Genomic DNA, 22,132 nt, shown 5'->3' with positions numbered 1-22,132 from the left:
TATCTGCGCAAAAAGCATCGAATACGGATGTGTATATTACAGGAAACTCCCATTAAACTTTCCAACAAACTCCGGTAAACTCCCGAATTGACCCATCACACCTGTATATTACCGTATATTACTGTATATGCCCGCTAAACTTGAGGTTTACGGGCAAATCTAGTGCCCATAATTGCCCGTTACCTCCTCTTTTCACGCAGTCTACGCATTGCATTGTGAGGTTGAAGATCGGCTATTTTGAAAAAAAAGACATCTTCACCCTGGACCCTGGCACAAAATATGTTCAATGGGGGTCCACAGCTAAATACATACAGTATCAATTTGTGTGTCCTTGATATACAAATGTTTGAGAATCACTGAATTATATTCTGGCACCGTACCAAATAGCCCTATGCGTGCGTGAGTGCGTTTACTCTCGTCATACTCCTTCATATTTATTCAACACATCCCCTGCCATGTATTAATTCAATTCTTCCAAAACCACTAATATGTTTCAATGAAACCTGTTATTTTGACCTGAGGCGTGTGGGGAAAACGATTTGTGTTGTGACAGACTCGTCTTTTCTTTCACCAGGAGAAGACATTTTGTGGACGCGACCAGGGGTTCTTTCATTATGGGCCGTCGAATAAAGCTCATTTTGACTAGTCGACGGGCGTGGCCATATTGTTTCCGCTTAATTTCCTGTTTACTGCATTGCCCAGCAACCCAATGCTAATATATGTATAGCATACGACCGGGACCTAACATAACCACTGAGAAGACCACAGAACGAAGCGTTGGATTTGAAAGAACGTAAAGTTACGTGACGCCTTTGGGCTCTCCCCAGGTTGGCAGAGGGAGAGTAATGTATTATTTATGAAGCAGAATGATACTGTGAACTTAAAGGATACAATTATTGCAAGGGGGGGGGGGGGGGGGGGGACATAGGGTTTGAGAAGATCGGAGAGGAAGGAGTTTGGGGGGGGGGGGGGGTAGAATTTTGTAGTGAATTCTTTGTTTAACGGGGAGCCAGTGTAGGTCGTGGAGGACAGGTGTAATGTGGTCTCCATAGATATTAAAAGTATATAGATGCCTATACATTGGTCGCTGCAGTTTTCTTGGTGCGACCTGTCTCAGACGGGAGGAGGAAGTCAAGCAGAATCCTGAAGGCAAGTGATGCTGGGAAAGGGAGTGGCCTATACCGAACGTCCCCTTCCATTTGCTTCACAAGGAATCTCAGGAAAGCTATGGCCAAGTCGCCTCCCGTTGCCTTCCCTTGAAATACAGACGCCCCAGAGCCCGGAAGAGGCGACGGCGTCTACCTTTATATGTCTATGGTGGTCTCTGGAGCGTGTACTGGTGAGCAGACGGGCAGCTGACGTGTTGGGAGTTTGTTGAGGACTTTGGAGGTGGTGCCGTTGAGGATACTGGTGCAGTGATCAATCCGGGATGTAATGAATGCGTGGAAGAGTGTTTTTCGGCGGCTGGGAAAGTGTATCTGCTTGAATTAGAGAGTCACATATCCCCCGAGGCTCTGCATCAAGATTCATGGGCCAATATACCCAATTTCAAACTAATGTACTTAAACTACTAAATCTCAATGAAAAGCATCATCATTGTCAGTCTGTAGTGTTAACCTATTTTGACCTGGGAACGATTCTGTAAATGTCTTCTAAATCCTGACTGTTTTCTTGAAAAAGCTATGTTTTTCTATGTCCGTCATTCTCAAACACTTTCATGTCACTTTTCACGATTCTTCAAAAATAGCAGACCTACAAGCTCGTAGCGCGCCACTCGGTGGCGCGCTATGAGCTTGTAGATCTGCTATTTTTCAATAGCTAAAGCATAACATAATGCTAACACCAAAAGGGGTTCCCGCCCAAAATGGGTTAATATGGCTGTTTTCACAGCAATGTTGTTCTCCGACATGACATTAATAATGATCGCGCCTGTATTTCAGAGCCATAGTGTACTGCAGTATGCTGCCTGCTCTGTCAGCTTAGTCGGTGAGAAGTACAGATTATTTAGGATCAGATGGGATAATAGTTCCACTACTAGAACTAAGTAGTGTTACTACGCAAGCTCAACTCCTTTAGAGTGAGCAAGCATATTATGGAAACAGTCTATACAAACCTGATAGAGGGAATCTTGACTTTTAACATGGCAATGTGGTATGGAAATCTAAATGTAAAAGGAAGAAGCAAGCTGCAGCGAATAGTAAACCTAGCCTCAAAAATCATTGGGAAGAGACAGCAACAATTAGGCTGTAACAAGGAGGTACTTCGTAAAAAAGCTGTCACGATAACAAACGACCCCTCTCATCCACTCTGCAGGGAGTTTGAACTACTTCCCTCTGGTAGACGGTACAAAGTACCAAAAGCTAACCGTAACATTTTAAAAAATTCCTTCATACCAAATTCCATTAGGGCACTAAATGATACCATGTCTCGCTAGATTAGTTTGTTTTTCCAATGTATTTGCCACTGTTGTCCTGCACTTTTTTGCCATGAGAAAATAATTGTGTTAAGTGTTGTTGCTGTTGTTGTAACTGTTTGTTTTTTACTGTTGAGACCGAAGACAAATTTCCACACGTGGACAATAAATGTAACTAACTAACTAACCTAAGACACCCATTATATTGTATTTTATTTTATTTTTTGAGAGAAAGGCTGATATACTGAATAATAGTTCTAGAAACTTTATTATCGATACGTTTCGCTTTTATGTTTTTAATGCAGAATATTGTACATGTTACTCTCCATTTAACACCATTCTCTCTCTCTCTGTCCACAGATATTCCGAAGAGCCGATAAGGATGGTGAGTGAAGTGAATTCATTTTCTCCGACATGTGTGAATATGTCAGTTTGAAGTGCTGAAGCATGTGCTGGAGTGAAAATTGTTTAATTGACTATAACCAGGCAGAGAATGGCTTATCGGTGGCTATCTTCATTCATGTTTGAACATCTGAAACATATTCACAGCTTTTCTTTGCCCATGTCTTGATGTTTTGTTACGGTTTGGGCTAATTAAGTGAAGGGGATGTTTGTGCAATTGTACTATAATGTTGATATGGTACAATGTATGATGTAATATGATTAATCATATACTCTAGGAACATGACATGATATATATGGCATGTCCATAACTTGGGGTATAGATACTGTAGCCTCGGTGGCAAACCAATCCCCATATTACATCGCCATGCCTGGTAGTCCTGTGCTTCATCTGTTCCCATCTATCTTTCACAACTTGGATGAGGGCTGGGTTTGGGTATATAAGTATTTTGTCTGCCGGAGGGGGGGGGGGGGGGGGGGGGGGTCAGGAGGGTCTGAAACTCTGAATGTCCCCGCACTATTGGGGGATGACTGGTCTATTTATTAATTTATTTTCCCCGGCCGGCGGGGAGAGGCTGCATGCTTGCCGCTCTCACCGCAATGACCATTCCGCACAGTTGCTCTCTCAACCCGATCGTGGTGTCAAACTAAGCTAAAACAAAGTACGGTAGGTGTGAAAACAGCAGATGCCTGCGGCGGGGCTCGGGCTGCTGTGATAAACAGGCTGACCAGGGATCAGATAACTGCAGCGCAATATATATGGGGGAACAAAGTTATTTCCCCATCAGTTAAAGTGAAAGCCGAGCGAGCACAAAGCACATCAAACCTCCGTGGAATCAATGGTGTGATCATCATGTATTACATCACTTATTCATCGAGGTGAAAACATGTGATTTAATCTACTAATCAAATGATTCCCGAGCGCGGCGCACGCTGCAGCTCACCACTCCTTGGCTGCGGCTCACTGCTCCAAGAGATGGGTCAAATGCGGAGAACAAATTTCACTGCGTTAACGTGTGTGACAAATCGTATGACTTTGACTTTGACTTTAATGTTATTCCATTAAATAATGGGTGCCACGGGTGCGTCTTTTTTTTATTTTTTATGCTGGCTCCACTCGGATCTCAGAACCAATTCCAGGGGTCCATTAGGGTTTGGGTCGGTCGGTCTGTCTGTCTGTCTGTCTGTCTGTCTGTCTGTCTGTCTGTCTGATATGTTCATTATTTATTCTGAGTCTGACTTCCGTATTAAGCTACTATAAGTGATGTTTATGCAATCCAATGTTTCATGTAGTTTTCTAACTTTCACGAGTGGGCCAACGAGCTTGAATGTCCCTTATTATTATAGTTAGTTCATTAAATTCCGATGAGGACTCATCCATTTGGTTACACTCTTCGGAGCTACACGAAAAACTGTGGATGTCACAACGTCATCCCCTGAATGTAGAGAGATTGTAGTTACAGAACTACTAGAATCCTTTTATTTTTGAAAATTAAAACATATATACAGTTATACACTACAGTATATTTATATATATTATGATAAACATTATTGTTTTGTAATCAATTAAATAGGTAGTTCAATTAACTGCTGCTACTCTACAATCGTTCATAATCCTATATTAAAATGGGTGGGTGGGCGCCGGTGTGTGGGTGGGTTGTTAGGATTGAGGTGACTTCTGGAAAACGTTGATATGTTTTTGGGTGGTTCAGAAATATCAACTTTCAAATGTATCTGTGGTTTGGTTTGCAGCCAGAAACATACCATGCCAACGTTCTCTCTACCAGCAGCAGCACCCAAGCCCCCGGTGAATGGCTGTCTCTCATGGGTGCAGCAGACAGTGTATTTTTAACTTGTTCGGTTTCTTAACCCATTTAGGCCTGACCTCGAAATTAAAAAAAAATCTTCTAAATCCTCCAGTTTTCTGAAATAAATATTTTCACGATTTTTGAGTGGTGCAACCACTCCAAGGAACAGCAATGTCTGTGTTAACCGTGTGTGTGTGTGACTATGAGTACCAGTAGGGGCAAAAGTGGCGCTGTTGTGCCAGAAACAGAGAGAGAGAGATAGTGCTGCACTGTTGCCTGCTAATGAGAGAGAGAGAGAGAGAGAGGGGGGAGGGGGGGGGGAGTTGCACCACTCAGTTCACACAAGTGTGATTTAAAAAAAATAGCAGACCTACAAGCTCGTAGCGCGGTGGCGCGCTATGAGCTTGTAGATCTGCTATTTTTCAATAGCTAAATTATAACATAATGTTATGCAACACCAAAAGGGGTTCCCGCTCAAAATGGGTTAAAGTATCTTTAACGGGTAAAGTTTGTATCACTGTTGTCGTGCCATGCGGGGAGCAGTTTGTATATCCCCTCTTGCATTGCGCGTTCCAACTGCTGTCATCTCTCTCTTTCTTTCTTTCTCTCTTTCTTTCTCTCTCTATTCCCATTCCTCTATATATCTTGTGTAGATCTCTCTCTCATCTCTTTTCTATTTCTGTTCTCCTCTCTCACTCGTTCCTCTCGCTCATCCACGTTCTGTGTGCCTTTTGACGGGAAAGAATAAAAACTAATGAGGAGGAGACAGCTTAAAAAGCTTTGCTTTCATATCCGCCAGATGGCGCGTGCGTGCGTGCGTGCGTGTGCGTGTGCGTGTGCGTGTGCGTGTGCGTGTGTGTGTGTGTGTGTGTGTTTTAGCTTGTGTGTTTCTGTGGAGAAAGAGATGGCAGCAGAACATGCACTGGAGATTATTCCTTGCCTACTCTCTAGCACAGATAAACCCCCACCATTGAGAAGATAATGACTACACACACACGGCCAGTATGGTCTAATTGGTATACTTTGGCATTTTGTTTAACCTATTTTGGGCGGGAACCCCTTTTGGTGTTAGCATCATGTTTTGCTTTAGCTATTGAAAAATAGCAGATCTACAAGCTCATAGCGCGCCACCGAGTGGCGCGCTACGAGCTTGTAGGTCTGCTATTTTTGAAAAATCGAAGAACGACTGACATAGAAACATAGCTTTTTCAGAAAACTGTCAGGAGGATGTAGAAGACATTTTTAGAATCTGATCTCAGGTCAAAATGAGTTAAACATACCAATTTGTGACTCAACGTTGACAGCGGCTGTTACCACCCGGTTGTTGCCAATGCACTGTGTTTGTGAACTTACCAGAAACATCCTGTCCAAATGGACACGTAGTTCACTTGATCCTTTCAGGAAGAGACCAGACCCCATATATCTGAAATGATGTGTCCTGATTTGACATGCATAGAAAAACAAGCCCAAATTGATTAAATCAATTAATTACCAGCTGCATTATTATTATTATCTGTGGGTCTGCTGCTGACGTTATGCCACTTTTTAGCTGTGCTCTGCTGTTATGCTCAAATTAGTGACCCTAAATAATTCTGACGGCCAAGCTACACCAGGCTTTTCTCGCACAAAACGCGCGCGTTTACCCTAAACGCGTGCGTTGAATTTAGGTCCAGTCCTATTTTTAAAAAACGCACGCGCGGGCCGCACATTTAGGGTAAACGCGCGAGAAAAGCCTGGTGTAGCTTGGCCGTAAGGCAACATGGCTGGAGACGAGGCAGCCAATCAGAACTGCTCGACTAGCCATGCCGTGCAGACGATGGGATGTTATGGGTTGTTGCCAGTGGTGGCAACTGTCGTGACAGAAATAAGCTAACCAGCCTCCAAAAACCAAACCTGGCCAAACCAGGCAAGCAACTGAAATTTGCGGACTAGGCAACTGGAAATATGCGGACTAGGCAACCCGAAATGTCGACTAGGGTGTCGGTCTCTCGCAATTTGCGGTGTTGCAAGTTTCAGAGCAAGGCATAGATAGACCAGGCTGCATGCTTTGCAAGCAGCTGGTACAAATATATAATAAAATAAAAACTGCAACACGTTCTCCAGAATGAAGTGAAATGGACCGACACATTCTTTTGACGTGACATTTCAACAGTTCACTCATTCTGCCTCGGTCAGCAAACTGACTGGTTAGGGACTGATTGTGTCACCACGGTGCATTATTGTACATTACTGCCATTGTGACGTGGATCTTAATTGCATTATGCATAGAGTGATCAGCTATATAGTGTACAGCTGACACCCTCCCAGTCCCTCACCGTGTTCGAAGTCGGTCGGTCCCATTATATGCACATGACCATACAGTATATAGCAGTCGGAACTGTGGATCTGGACAACCGGGATCTCTGTATCTGTCGGTCCCTTTTATGCCCATATATGGAGATCGCTGTGATGTTATCAATACTCTAGTGAAGGGCGTGGCCATATATGGAGCTGATCCATGATGACACATAGTGGTGTTAGACGACAACACATTCTATTTGGGCGTGGCTGCATTGGGAACTCCTTATATGGTTATGGCTGAGCCATCCACCCACTCGTTTTGATATAAACTCTGCAACAAAAGTTTGGAAACTTAAATTTGGTCCATTATTTCTCCACTTTAGTGCGTGCGTGCGTGCGTGCGTGCGTGCGTGCGTGCGTGCGTGTGTGTGTGTGTGCGGTTGTAATGCATGTAACTCGAAAACTGTTTGCCCCACCGACTTTAACTTCGACACACGCGTTCCACACCCCTGCAGGGTGCCCGGTATCGAGTCGGTCGGACCCACAAAATGCTCTGGTCAGGCTCTGCCAGTGGGCCTAATGAGCCAAAGTCCCCTCACCTGTGCAATGTCCAGCCTCTGCCTCAGCCAATTGATTGCCATGGCAACCCCACACCTGCATATTGATTACTCCACTTTTCACAGTCAGTTTGCACTCTTCAGACACAGGCAGACTGGCAGATACAGAGATCTCCATGTGGGACACAGATAGTTAAAACGGGTGCTATGACAAGGTATTATTAGGTTCCCAAGTTGCATCGTTCTCAAGTAGGCCGGTGGCCGACGGGCACGTACAGGTCTAGTAATACCAATTGGTATTGTAGTCACCTTTACAACGGGGTATAGATTATAAGGATCGGGTGTTTGTGGAATGAGCAACACGGCTACAAATGTGGGTAGCGCCTCCAAAACATTTGCCAAAATGTCAAATGTTTGTGAAACAAAAGTCTAGCCTTGGTACCGAGGCTTTTATTTTCGTTTGCATTCGGCTCAAAAATGAAAGCCTGGGGAAACTAACATCATTATTTGACTAAAACTTTTAAAAGTCAAATGATGGCCGATATATCAGCCAAACGGATGTATGAGAGAGAGAGAGAGAGAGAGAGAGGGAGAAAATTAAAGAGAAACCTGGTTATAGGGATGGAGAGAGAGAGAGAGAAAATGGGCGACTGACTGAGCTGAAGAACTATTTTTATCCTCAACCCTTGCTCTCCTGGGAAAGAAGGCTGGTACTGCTCTAATGAGAGAGAGAGAGAGAGAGAAAGAGAAGAGGGGCTAACGGAGAAATATTTCTAAAGAGGAGAGTGCAGGCGGTGGGGGGAGCAGAACTTAGGGGAGGAGAGAAAACGAGCATAAGAAGGAGCAATAAGAGCGAGAAAGAGGAGGCCAGTATCATGTAGGCACTACTTGCCCAGCAGGCGTTAATGGAGGCTTAATTGGCTCCATTCTGTCGTTGCATTCAGAGCAGAGCTGTGCAAGGGATGTCCACTCTGACCCTATAAGCTCTGTGTGTGTTCCTGTGTCTGAATGTAATACGTATGCATGCAGCGTATGTGTGCACGCTTGGAGGTATGTAATTCACAGACTTAATGCCTACGCGTGTATGCCGGTTGCAACTGGAAAAGGTGTCTCCTTGGAGCACAGGTCTCCGCCAAAGCCGGGTTGCTTACCCTACCCAGGTCCCGCAGACTACATGTAGGACTTGGACAACATTGCAGGAGTAGTAGCAGAAAGGGTGTTGTAGAAGAAAACTCGCTATGGCAATCAGCATGATCAGCACAAGCGGTGCCGGAGATTAGTTGTTCACAGACAGATGGACGTCGTACACAAGGACCAACAGGAGCGCAAACAAAGTCTGGTATAAGCCAGACACATATCCATTATTCATTGATGTAGACATCAAGGTTCAAGGTTGTCTTTATTTGTCTCCCTTGGGAGAAATCTGTCTTTGAGACAGAATAATGAATAATGCACAGCATATGTGTACATTATCGCACGCACGCACGCACCTAATTACTTGAATAATGCAGTAACTCAGTCATTAACACAGTTACATTTTGCTTTTTATAATGAAGTAATGAATCACTAATTTAAAAAGAAAAGTCCCCTACAATGAGATTTGCCTGTAAGAGTAATAGGCCGCTTGTCTCTGCGTTCTGTATACAGTAGTTGCCTGACTGTTCAGTTTTAGTGTACCGACTGTCTTAACGATGTCACCACTGCCCAGGTGGCCCAGTCATGAAGTGCTGACTGACTGTGATTGGTGATTAGTGTGTTGACTATTTTCTGTGCCTCGTCAGCCATCTGCTAATTACCATTACTCTCCTCGACACCAGTATAGGAGGAGGCAGACAGTGTTTATTAACCTATTCAGGCCTGACGTCGAAATTAAAAAAAAAAGTTTTCTAAATCACAACAATTTTCTGAAAGATTTGAGGCACATTTTAACGATTTAAAAAAAATAGCAGACCTAAAAGTTCAGCTTGTAGATCTGCTATTTTTCAATAGCTAAATTATAACATAATGTTTAAAACACCAAAAGGGGTTCCCGCCCAAAATGGGTTAATGTCGTCAAGCCTAAATTGTGTTAAAACTTTAACTAACACAGCTGGCGCAAAATGGAGGCGGACAACTTTAATCACTGTGGTGTGGTTACAGGACGATTAATTACGCTTGTGATGTCTACTCTCAAGACACACAGGCCTCTGGGACACACGGTACACCTCCCCCTGTAGTCCTAATGAAGATGCCTATTGGTTTCCATCCTGCTGTGTGTGTATGTACTTGCGTGTGGATGTGCACGTGTGCGTTATCACGATTTGATCCTAAACTTAACTGAACTCTAAGGAAGAAATCTCTCAGATCGGCTATTTTCACTGCTTTCTTCATTCATTCTTGGATTTGTTGTTTTAAAATGTATACAATTACATGGGTTTTCAACCGGTGGTCCCTGAAAAAAAACAAAACTAAAAAAGTGCTTTCAAAGTTCTTTATTTTTTAAATCACAAAGTGTTTCATGCAACCAACCAAATGTAGCCTAGTTATTAACAACAGCTTGAACAAAAGCCAGATGTATAGTCCTATTTGACAGTGCAGTGCAGAAACATAATTGCCTTGATGCATAACGAACATCACAGCTGAATACAGACAGACACCCACTCACACACCTGCCCTCTGAGAGTCTGGAGTCATTTCTCTCCAAAAGCCCTCGAATATGATGGAATATGATTAACGATATTATCGTGATTATGCTATTGCATGCTCAATTCTTTTCCCATATATGATACGTATCTTGCAGAGTTAGTTCAGTCAGATATACTCGAGCGGCTTCATGCTGTGCTCAAGGGCGCATACATACTCGAGGGGTTAATATGCTGCATTACTATGTGGGTGTATTCAGTGTTTGCAAGACCCTCTTGTCATTATAGAGCAGGGGTGGGCAACTGGCGGCCCGGGGGCCACATGCGGCCCCCACCTTCACTTAACGTGGCCCTCAGGTTAATGTCAGAATACTGATATAGTGTTGATTTCAGCTGTTACAATTCCACAACATGCAAACATGACCCACTGTAATTACTTAGCTCATTGGTCAACACAAGTATAATTAAAGGCATTTGAAATGACATAAAAATGTTAATTTTCAGGATTCCAATTCAAAAATAGCAAAAAAGAATTCAAGATGTCAATTCCAATATAGCAAAAATAGCCGATCTACAAGCTCGAAACGTGTCGCAGCGTGACGCGTTTTGAGCTTGTAGATCGGCTATTTTTGCTACGACAGTAATATATGGCCCTAGGGAGTGAGTGTGGAAATATATAGTGGCCCTCTCCATCGTCAAAGTTGCCCACCCCTGTCATAGTGCTATAAAGGATAGAGACCGAACCGGAGCGTTAGCCCCGGGAGACTGCCGGAAGTATAATTATAACTCAATGGCTCGAGCGTTTAGCCTAGCCTAGCGCCCGGACCTCAATTTTAAGGTTACACACGTGACGTCATGAACGTCCGTCCACCTCCATTAAAGTGCTGCAATTCCACATTTCTCCAGTAGGTAGTGGCATCTTCAACGTTGGATAGCCTTACTGGGGGCTTGCTTGTCATACGCTGATGTGGCAGTCAGCTGACCAATTGGGCGGGGTATTTAAGCTCTCCTAGACTGCATGCTCTTCCTGCCTTCCTTCTGCATATGGCTCCTGGTTGGTATTGTTATGTGATGTTTGCTCCCACCGCCACCCCAGCACCACCGGTGGGCTCTGTTATTTATGTTCCCCATGGGCAGAGGCGGACTTACTATTGGGTTAGGGTGGGCTAAAGCCCGGGGGCCCCCGACAGGGGGGGGGGCCCTCCAAAAAAATAATAATAATAATATATTTTTTTTTAATGATTTGAAATTGTAAAGTATTGCAATCCAATTCAAGTGAGATTTATGTTTAGTTATTGTACATTTAGTATTATGGTTAAAACATTGAGAGCTTCTGCTCAGACAGTGACGCTGTGTTGTGGGGTAGCTGTGGAAACCCCTGCCAATGTCTGTCTGCCTGCCTGCCTGCCTGCCTTTCTCTTTTTGGGGATTTGGGTTCCCCAAAATTACAGCGAAATTAGAACAAAGTACGCCAATTTCTTTCCGGCCGCGCGACCAAAATGCAACACACAGCCCAGGGTGGCCCTGCAATTTTGTCTAGCCCGGGGGCCCTTGGGCCCATGGGGGGTTGTTATTGTACTGTATATCTATCTCCCTGCTCTTGGTCGGATTCAGAGGACGTGAACACGCGTCCTAGCGCATTTTCATTGATATCAAACGAGAGAAAAATATATATATTATTTTTGAGTTGGACTCCAGGTCACCATACTCTTCGTTCATCCGCGGTCCCGTTCACTTCCCTGTTTACCGCTGCAGAAAGAATGCCTCGTATCTCCTAATCCAGGGTGCTCTCTGTGGTTTTGATCAGATGGATACTAAGCTCTTCATTTCTGACTTCTGACCTGCCTCTCGTTAAAAATATGAACACGAGGGATTATTCAGCGATTTTTATCGTAACGAGACCACGGTAAGCAAGCAAAAATATGTCTCAGTTTTTTTTCCGGAACGGAAGGGGGGGGGGGGGGGGGGGGGGGGGAGAAATCCCGGTGCTGATTGTGTTCATTTTTAATGATGGTGTTTAATTGTGCCGAGCAGGGAGAAAAATATAGCAGAGCCGATCGCCAAGATAAAATATTATATGCACACTTTGTATTCTCATTCTATAATGAATATTGGTTAAATCTATTCGTGAGTTATCTGACTGAACTTTGATTTGTGGGCTGGCCTCGACAGCCCTCGAAAAAGCACTGCTGTTTGGGAACCAGTGCTCTAGTAGTCTACAGTTACCTGGGCAAGTTAACTGAGAATGCATTATTAACCCATTTTGGACTGAGGTTGATTAAAAAAAAAGGCTTCTAAATCCTAAAAAAATATCTGAAAAACCCATGTTTCTATGTCAGTGGTGCTCAACCTTTTTCATGTCAAGGACCCCCAGAATTATCTCTATTGGGCCACGGACCCCCATCTCAAAATATGTAGTTCCAGGGACCCCTCAGAAGCCAATATTTTAGTTAAAAATGTTCGCTCTGAAATATATATTCAAAGATGTGCGCCACATTTTCACGACTTTTCAAAAATAGCAGACCTACAAGCGAGTGGCGCGCTACGAGCTTGTAGATCTGCTATTTTTCAATAGCTAAAGTATAACATTACACTTAAAACACCAAAAGGGGATCCCGCCCAAAATGGGTTAATCTAGCCTTTGGGGAGTGGATGGTTTGCAGGAGGAGATTTCCATACTGTATTCATACAAATTCACACTCAGACATTCCCAGAGCTTGCAGGCAGCACGACCTTGTAACCGCAGCCCCTACACGGCTCCACTCAGGCTGTCGCGGGGGTTCGGGCTCTGCTTGAGGGGACATCGCAGTAGAGGGGACATCGCCTTAGCCTACATTGCAGTAACACTCGTGTGAGTGAGAGCAGCCTCTGGTCATGCGTTTCTAACCAACACTAGGGCTGTCACCGTTAGGCCTCATTCACACGTATCAAACACCAATCAAGCAAATGTTTGGTCGTTTTTTTGTTTGTTTTTAGGCCACCACAATGCTTTTCCAATGGGAGTCACATGGTTTGACCAAACATTTGTGTTTGATTGCTGGTGGTGTTCTGCCCCTCCCCCTCCGATCAAACAAAAATGTTTGGTCAAACCATGTGACTCCCATTGGAAAAGCATCGTGGTGGCCTAAAAAAACTAAACGACCAAACATTTGCTTGATTGGTGTTTGATTGCTGCTCCAATTCATTTTCAATGGGAGTCACATGGTTTGACCAAACATTTTTGTTTGATGAGAGGGGAGCAATCATTAATCAGCGATCAAACACAAATGTTTGATCAAACCATGTGACTCCCATTGGAAAAGCATCGTGGTGGCCTAAAAAAACAAAACGACCAAACATTTGCTTGATTGGTGTTTGATACGTGTGAATGAGGCCTTACACATTTTAAGTTGACGATGTAATTGTCACGAAAATAATTGCTATTAACGATTTGATTGTGTTTTTTTTTTTTGCATGGAACATATGGATGAAGAATACATTTCTGTTTGCCTGGTAATTAAAGAAATGCACAGGGCAAATTTGACAAATAACTGAAATATACAAAGAAATGACTGACATGCATCTATCTATAAAGGCACCAAGTCTCATGTGGGCACGTCTGTATGTACGTCTGTAATCCACGTAACCCGAGAACCGGTCGCCCCACCGACTTCAAATTGGACACACGCGTTCCACACCCCCACAGGGAGTGCAGTGCCCGTTTGTCCAGAACTAGCACAAAAGCCTCTACCCGGGTCTGGACCTGATCACCCCTACAGTTGGGTGCCACCGATATTGTCCCTTATCATTTCCTTCTAAATCCTCCAGTTTTCTGAAATAAATATTTTCACGATTTTTCAAAAATAGCAGACCTACAAGCTCGTAGCGCGCCACTCGGTGGCGCGCTATGAGCTTGTAGATCTGCTATTTTTCAATAGCTAAATTATAACATAATGTTTAAAACACCAAAAGGGGTTCCCGCCCAAAATGGGTTAACTGTCCTTTTGCGCAGATCACGCAAACCTCAGCAAAAAGAAAAGGACAATATCGATGGCCTCCAACTGTATATCTGCATATATGGAGCTGGCCTGTTCGGACATCACACTGAGGTTCTGGCATCTGCATATACTTCATATTTGGGCATGCCTGGCAAAGAACTCCATATATGGACATAAAAGGGGGACAGAGAAAACTGGGTGGGTCTTGCATTTCCAACTTGCGTTATCGTTCCAAGTAGGCCAGTGCCCAACGGGCACCGCTCTAGCTTTTTTTAATGTACTGTATGACATTTTTTCAACATGGAACATTTTGGAAACAATTATGACGTTTATAACAAAATGGGATTATAGCAAAATTGCAATTATTTTTGCTATAATCCCTAAAACCCCTGTCTGTAGAGAACCCAGGGCAGGGTCTGGAGAGAACAGACGGTTGGTATGGAAATACAAAACGATTAACTGAAGAGATCAGTGGTCTTCAACCCTTTTCATATCAAAAAACATTATTTATTTTGCCATTTTAATTGAGCCCACGGACCACCATTTTATGAGATCTTGCCTCTCGGATGCAAAACTTTGAATATTTTGTTGTCCACATGTCCACATATTGATGTTGGTACCATAGGAGAGATAACTAGAAGAAGGGCCCCTCGGGGCACATGTCTCCACCAGGATTGATATTTGGATAAAATCTGAAGGACTAACATAAAAAAGAGTGTTGCACATAAATCGAAAAGGCAGAATTGAAAAATGCAGGCCAGATGTTTTTCCATGGGCTGTAATGAATTGCATTTTTATGAATTGCATTTTTATAGCGCTTTTCCAGGTGCTCAAATGGCTTTACAATGGTTCATTCATTCATACATTGGGAGGTGAAGCGGCGAACAGTCGACGCCCGCGTCCTGACACTTCCCACATTCAGACACCAATGGTGGCAAGCTCACACCGACCAACTCATTGGAGGCAATGTAGGGTTCAGTGTCTTGCCCAAGGACACTTCGACATGTGGACAGGAGGTCATCATCGGATGACCTGCTCTACCTCCTGAGCCACAGCCGCCCACAGCCGCCCGGCTGTAGGGAGTGTGCACACATTTTGTGCATACAAAGTTTTATGCAGATTGGTGCATGTAAAGACGTTACTTGGCCTGTTATAGCGCCACCATGAGGCTGATTTGAAAAAAGTCAAGTGGCATTGCTTCCTCAGCCTAGTGGGAATGTGCGGAATATATACAGTTTCACTGTACTCGTAACCTGACTCCGCCAGATTGCGGCAGTACTGAGTTCACCAGTTCCCTCCTCCTGCCTGCATCTGGGATCTCTCAGGCAGAAACGATGAACCCGGAAGCAGCGGGACAAAAATCTGATATCCCCATAATAATTTCGAGTTGTAGTCTTGTTAGGTTGTGTTTACATTGCGCTGTGGCACAGCTTCAATATGGCATAAGTATCGCGTTGATCCCGCCTCTAGCGGCCCCATACAGCCGCATACCGCTCCGGCCAGAATTGGTCCGGAGTACATCTCTCTGCCTGAGAGATCCCAGACTCGCCCTTAGCTGGCAGAATGCAAATGTTGTCCAGTAGGGGGAGTGGTTCTACCAGGCTACTGTACTCGGGCCCTGCGTTCATGATTTGCAGCATTTTGTACAAAACGGGCCAGTCTTGAAAACTTTGGAAGGCAATCTTAGCCAATCAGTGTAGAATCTGAGAAATCCAACAGACTCGTCATGATCACATGCACTACAGAGATCATGTGTGCCGATTTGCGTGAGATTTGGATGAAATCTGTGCGACTGATATAAACAAATGTGTTTTGCAGAAATCGGCCTCATGGTGGCGCTATAACTGGGAGATGCAGGGAAAATGTTTTGCCATGTCCTAGCTGTTTTGCCAAGGGAGTGTGGATATAAGGTTGTACACAGATCGATGCAGTTATAGGTAAAAACAGGATTTGGCCTGTTATAGCGCCACTGTATATATTGGGAAAAAATTAAGTGGCATGTCGTCCTCGGCCTAGTAGAAATGTGCGTGTATAATTTCACGGAAATTGCACACTGTGTTTGTGATTTGTGGCATTGTGGCATTTGTTGAAAAGGAGCAATAATTCAGCGCAGAGAGGAACGAGAGGTGACGGGCATACGATGGAAGACAGACTGACAGACTGATGGGACCTGCAGGAGGCATGCAGCCAGTTCATGGTTTATTCAGTGCAACCAGGGCCACATTAAGCCATTCCATGACCCTGGGCTATACCTGTCTTGGTGCCCTGCTGCGCACCGCAGCCCACCCCCAACACGCACGCACGCACGCACGCACGCACGCACGCACGCACGCACGCACGCAAACACACAAGCAAAAACACACACGCAAACACACATGAGCAAAAAAAAACACACACACACACACACAAGGTTCAAGGTTCAAGGTTCTTTATTATTTGTCTCCCGAGGAAGAAATTTGTCTTAGACAAAGGGCCCGCATGCAAGCGTAGCCCTTATGCCCATGTCGCCGCAGAGCAGCGCCAAAACACACACACACACACACACACACACACACACACACACACACACACACACACACACACACACAGATTTACACAGCAGTGCATTAGGGTCCAGGCAACAGAACCACTCTATTTTTTTTTTAATGTTTTTTTTTTGTGGCTTTCGCCTTTATTTTATATTTTTTATGGAGGGACAGGAAATGGGGAGAGAGATGGGGGAAGACATGCAGTAAAGGCTGTCGGGATCGGGAGTCGAACCCGCGGCACACTGCCAGACTGGATTACCAGCCAAGGTGCCTGGACCACTGAGCCACGGCCCAGAGAACCACTCTATTGTAGTCGTGCATTAAGACAGAGTTCTCTATTAAGACTAGCTTCTAGGCTGTCAGCTTCATATAGCCATGATGAAAAAGTCTGTCAGCTGCACTTAGAACTATTTATACTCATGAACGTGAATAAATGATACCTGACTCACCGGTAATGTTAACCCATTTTGGGCGGGAACCCCTTTTGGTGTTAGCATTATGTTATGCCTTAGCTATTGAAAAATAGCAGGTCTACAAGCTCATAGCGCGCCACCGAGTGGCGCGCTACGAGCTTGTAGGTCTGCTATTTTTTTAAATCGAAGAACCACTGACATAGAAACATAGCTTTTTCAGAAAACTGTCAGGATGTAGAAGACATTTTTAGAATCTAATCTCATGTCAAAATGGGTTAAAGGGCCTTTTATTTCCCCTTCTTTGCTCTTCCTGGAGGCAAAGTCACCAACGAGGCCATCAGAATGTGATTAGCGCAGTAGATCATGCGCTCAAGTGACTCGTCGAGCACCGTCAAACTGTCTGGCCATCAGTGATTGAGATCCTCAGTCTATGTTTGATAATCGCCCACTTGGAAAGGGATCTTTCCCCTGGTGGCTTTTCTGGCAGGCAGTAAGTTACTAGCTGTGTCCTGACTGAGTGCTATGTCAACACCGGGGTAAGCACATTGGATCCATTTCTCTCTTTGTTAATATGAAGGTTCCGCATTGACTGCACTGCTCGAGAAACTCACAAATTGAGTTAGTTCATCGGGGAAATCATGTAGATCAATGTTAAGACTTGCTCTGCAATTTGAGATTCGCTGCGGGATTTTTCTGTTCTTCTTCAAAGTGCTCTCTCTCTCCTCTATGCCTCGTAACTGTAGACCCTTCATATCTGTGTCCTACTGCTGTGGTTCTCGAATATTTTTGACCCCTGTAAATAACGTTTACATCCACGGCACCCCTGAATCGAGGTCCTTTCAGACGGGGAGCGAGTGACGCAGGCGTTGTCGCCCTGGATCAGCGACAGGTCTGCTCATGAGGGGCGCGGGACGCAATGCCTGAACCCCAGCATTGCTATTCTTGGGGGAACGTTCACCATAACCCATTTTGACCTGAGATCAGATTCTAAAAATGTCTTCTACATCCTGACAGTTTTCTGAAAAAGCTATGTTTCTATGTCAGTCGTTCTTCGATTTAAAAAAAAATGGCAGACCTACAAGCTTGGCGCGCTACGAGCTTGTAGATCTGCTATTTTTCAATAGCTAAAGCATAACATAATGCTAACACCAAAAGGGGTTTCCGCCCAAAATGGGATAAATAGCCGATCTACAAGCTCACAAAAGCTGGTGGTATAGATGGAAAAACTAGAAAGGTCGCAATTTTAAAAAATTGCAAAGTGTGGTTGCCGCAGTGGCTTACATATGCCCCTCCCACTGATATTGCCAGCCAATTGCAATGTCGCGTCACCCCTGCGATCATGCGTAAGTAATTCGGAGGGGATTTATCCCCCCAAAAATCATGTTTTTGCGACAAACGGTTACATTTCTCGCATTTGCGGCGCCCCCTATGGATGAAAATAGAATTGCTTTTGGTACTTGGTTGATTGAACAACCCGCGACATGTGATTCAAATTTGGGATGGATTGGACATTTCGTTCGTGATTTATGGCATTTTTTGTGATATAGGCCCCTCCTACTAACTTCGGACGACGATTACGGCCGAACGATACGCACTACCAAAATTCTGCAGTTGGTGTTTTAATCGGATGGGTCCCGAGATCATGTGTGCCGATTTTTGTGAGATTTGGACAACATATGTAGGAGGAGGAGCAAAAAGTGTGTTTTGGAGAAAATTCAAAATGGCGGAAAATCTATCATGACGCAAATGGGCGTGGCCTATATGAGGAGATGCGTCATGACTCAAGGAAATCAGGGAAAAAATTATTTTGATTTTACAACCTACGGTTCAAGAGTTATAAGCCAAAATGTAAAGTGGGCTGTTATAGCGCCACCATGAGGCCGACCGATAACATTATAAGTTGATTAATTTTAGTAATTATTATGAACCTACCCTCCAAGTTTTGTAACTATAGTGCTTACAGTCTCTGAGGAAAAAATACTTGAATCTGACAAAATGCGAAAAATCGCATTTTCCCATTCATGTCAATGGGGAAATTCTATTCACTAATCAATTCATATCAATTAAACTATACAACATTTCTCTTAAAAAAATACAAGCACATCCTTCCCGATGAAGCCGGTCAATTTGACATATGGGTCAAGTGCGTACAGTTAAAACTGTGGGAGGAGTAGCGTTTCAAAAAAAAGGTTACTCCAGTAAAAATAAAGTGTTACAACTAGAAAGGTCGCAATTTTAAAAAATTGCAAAGTGTGGTTGCCGCAGTGGCTTACATATGCCCCTCCCACTGATATTGCCAGCCAATTACAATGTCGCGTCACCCCTGCGATCATGCGTAAGTAATTCGGAGGGGATTTATCCCCCAAAAAACATGTTTTTGCGACAAACGGTTACATTTCTCGCATTTGCGGCGCCCCCTATGGATGAAAATAGAATTGCTTTTGGAACTTGGTTGATTGAACCACCCGCGACATGCGATTAAAATTTGGGATGGATTGGACATTCCGTTCGTGATTTATGGCATTTTTTGTAAAATAGGCCCCTCCTACTATCTTCGGACGACGATTACGGCCGAACGATACGCACTACCAAAATTCTGCAGTTGGTGTTTTAATCGGATAGGTCTGGAGATCATGTGTGCTGATTTTTGTGAGATTTGGAGAAAATCTGTAGGAGGAGGAGCAAAAAGTGTGTTTTGGAGAAAATTCAAAATGGCGGAAAATCTATCATGACGCAAATGGGCGGGGCCTATATGGGGAGATGCGTCATGACCCAAGGAAGTCAGGGAAATTTTTTATTTTATTTTACGACCTACGGTTCAAGAGTTATAAGCCAAAAGGTAAAGTGGGCTGTTATAGCGCCACCATGAGGCCGACCGATAACATTATAAGTTAATTAATTTTAGTAATTATTATGAACCTACCCTCCAAGTTTTGTAACTATAGCCCTTACAGTCTCCGAGGAAAAAATACTTGAATGTTATTTTTCGCACTTTCCCATTCATGTCAATGGGGAAATTTAAATCACTAATAAATTCATATCAATTAAACTATATAACATTTCTCTTAAAAAAATACAAGCACACCATTCCCGATGAAGCCGGTCAATTTGAGATATGGCTCAAGTGCGTACAGTCAAAACTGTGGGAGGAGTAGTGATACAAAGTTTAGGGTTACTCCAGTAAATGAAAAGAACTAGAAAGGTCGCAATTTAAAAAAATTGCAAAGTGTGGTTGCCGCAGTGGCTTACATATGCCCCTCCCACTGATATTGCCAGCCAATTACAATGTCGCGTCACCCCTGCGATCATGCGTAAGTAATTCGGAGGGGATTTATCCCCCAAAAATCATGTTTTTGCGACAAACGGTTACATTTCTCGCATTTGCGGCGCCCCCTATGGATGAAAATGGAATTGCTTTTGGTACTTGGTTGATTGAACCACCCGCGACATGTGATTAAAATTTGGGATGGATTGGACATTTCGTTCGTGATTTATGGCATTTTTTGTGATATAGGCCCCTCCTACTAACTTCGGACGACGATTACGGCCGAACGATACGCACTACCAAAATTCTGCAGTTGGTGTTTTAATCGGATGGGTCCCGAGATCATGTGTGCCGATTTTTGTGAGATTTGGACAACATATGTAGGAGGAGGAGCCAAAAGTGTGTTTTGGAGAAAATTCAAAATGGCGGAAAATCTATCATGACGCAAATGGGCGTGGCCTATATGGGGAGATGCGTCATGACCCAAGGAAGTCAGGGGAAAAAGAATTTTGATTTTACGACCAACGGTGCAAGAGTTATAAGCCAAAACGTAAAGTGGGCTGTTATAGCGCCACCATGAGGCCGACCGATAACATTATAAGTTAATTAATTTTAGTAATTATTATGAACCTACCCTCCAACAAGAGACGGTCACGGCCACACAGCCAACTCAAGGTACGGCCACTGAGCCGACTTGGGGACCCAACACAAGGACAACACAAGAAATAGTCACGGCCACACAGCCAACTCAAGGTACGGCCACTGAGCCGACTTGGGGACCCAACGCAAGGACAACACAAGAGACGGTCACGGCCACACAGCCAACTCAAGGTACGGCCACTGAGCCGACTTGGGGACCCAACACAATGACAACACAAGAAATGGTCACGGCCACACAGCCAACTCAAGGTACGGCCACTGAGCCGACTTGGGGACCCAACGCAAGGACAACACAAGAGACGGTCACGGCCACACAGCCAACTCAAGGTACGGCCACTGAGCCGACTTGGGGACCCAACACTATTGCCATATTACAATGTTGCATCACCCCTGCGATCATGCGTAAGTAATTCGGAGGGTATTTATCCCCCAAAAATCATGTTTTTGCGACAAACGGTTAAATTTTTCGCATTTGCGGCGCCCCCTATGGATGAAAATTGAATTGCTTTCGGCTCTGGGTTGATTGAACCACCCCTGACAAGTGATTCAAATTTGGGATGGATTGGACATTCCGTTCGTGATTTGTGGAATTTTTGGTCAAATAGGCCCCTCCCACTAACTTCGGAAGCCGATTACGGCCGAACGATACGCACTATCAAAATTCCGCCTGTGGTGTTTTCATCGAAAAGGTCCAGAGATCATGTGTACCGATTTTCATGAGATTTGGACAAAATCTGTAGGAGGAGGAGCAAAAAGTGTGTTTTGGAGAAAATTCAAAATGGCGGAAAATCTATCATGACGCAAATGGGCGTGGCCTATATGGGGAGATGCGTCATGACCCAAGGAAGCCAGGGAAAAATAATTTTGATTTTACGACCTACGGTTCAAGAGTTATAAGCCAAAGCGTAAAGTGGGCTGTTATAGCGCCACCATGAGGCCGACCGATAACATTATAAGTTAATTAATTTTAGTAATTATTATGAACCTCCCCTCCAAGTTTTGTAACTATAGCCCTTACAGTCTCCGAGGAAAAAATACTTGAATGTTATTTTTCGCACTTTCCCATTCATGTCAATGGGGAAATTTAAATCACTAATAAATTCATATCAATTAAACTATAGAACATTTCTCTTAACAAAATACAAGCACACCATTCCCGATGACGCCGGTCAATTTGAGATATGGCTCAAGTGCGTACAGTCAAAACT

The 22,132-nt window shown here is 44.0% G+C and overlaps 1 protein-coding gene across 2 annotated transcripts in view; it reads left to right on the top strand.

Moving 5' to 3' along the window:
• The window catches only part of necab2 (N-terminal EF-hand calcium binding protein 2), a 191,936-nt gene that overhangs the window by 5,200 nt on the left and 164,604 nt on the right, over positions 1–22,132 (top strand). For both annotated transcript variants that reach the window (XM_079502103.1, XM_079502102.1), the window contains exon 2: positions 2,774–2,798. In XM_079502103.1, the coding sequence (XP_079358229.1) occupies positions 2,774–2,798 (25 nt within the window). The remainder of the gene's footprint in view (positions 1–2,773; positions 2,799–22,132) is intronic.

This window comes from Electrona antarctica, assembly GCF_951216825.1.
Source record: "Electrona antarctica genome assembly, chromosome: 5".
Lineage (NCBI taxonomy): Eukaryota > Metazoa > Chordata > Actinopteri > Myctophiformes > Myctophidae > Electrona > Electrona antarctica.
The sequence above is the reverse complement of the archived record's forward strand: the minus strand, read 5'-3'. Positions and strand labels throughout refer to the sequence as shown.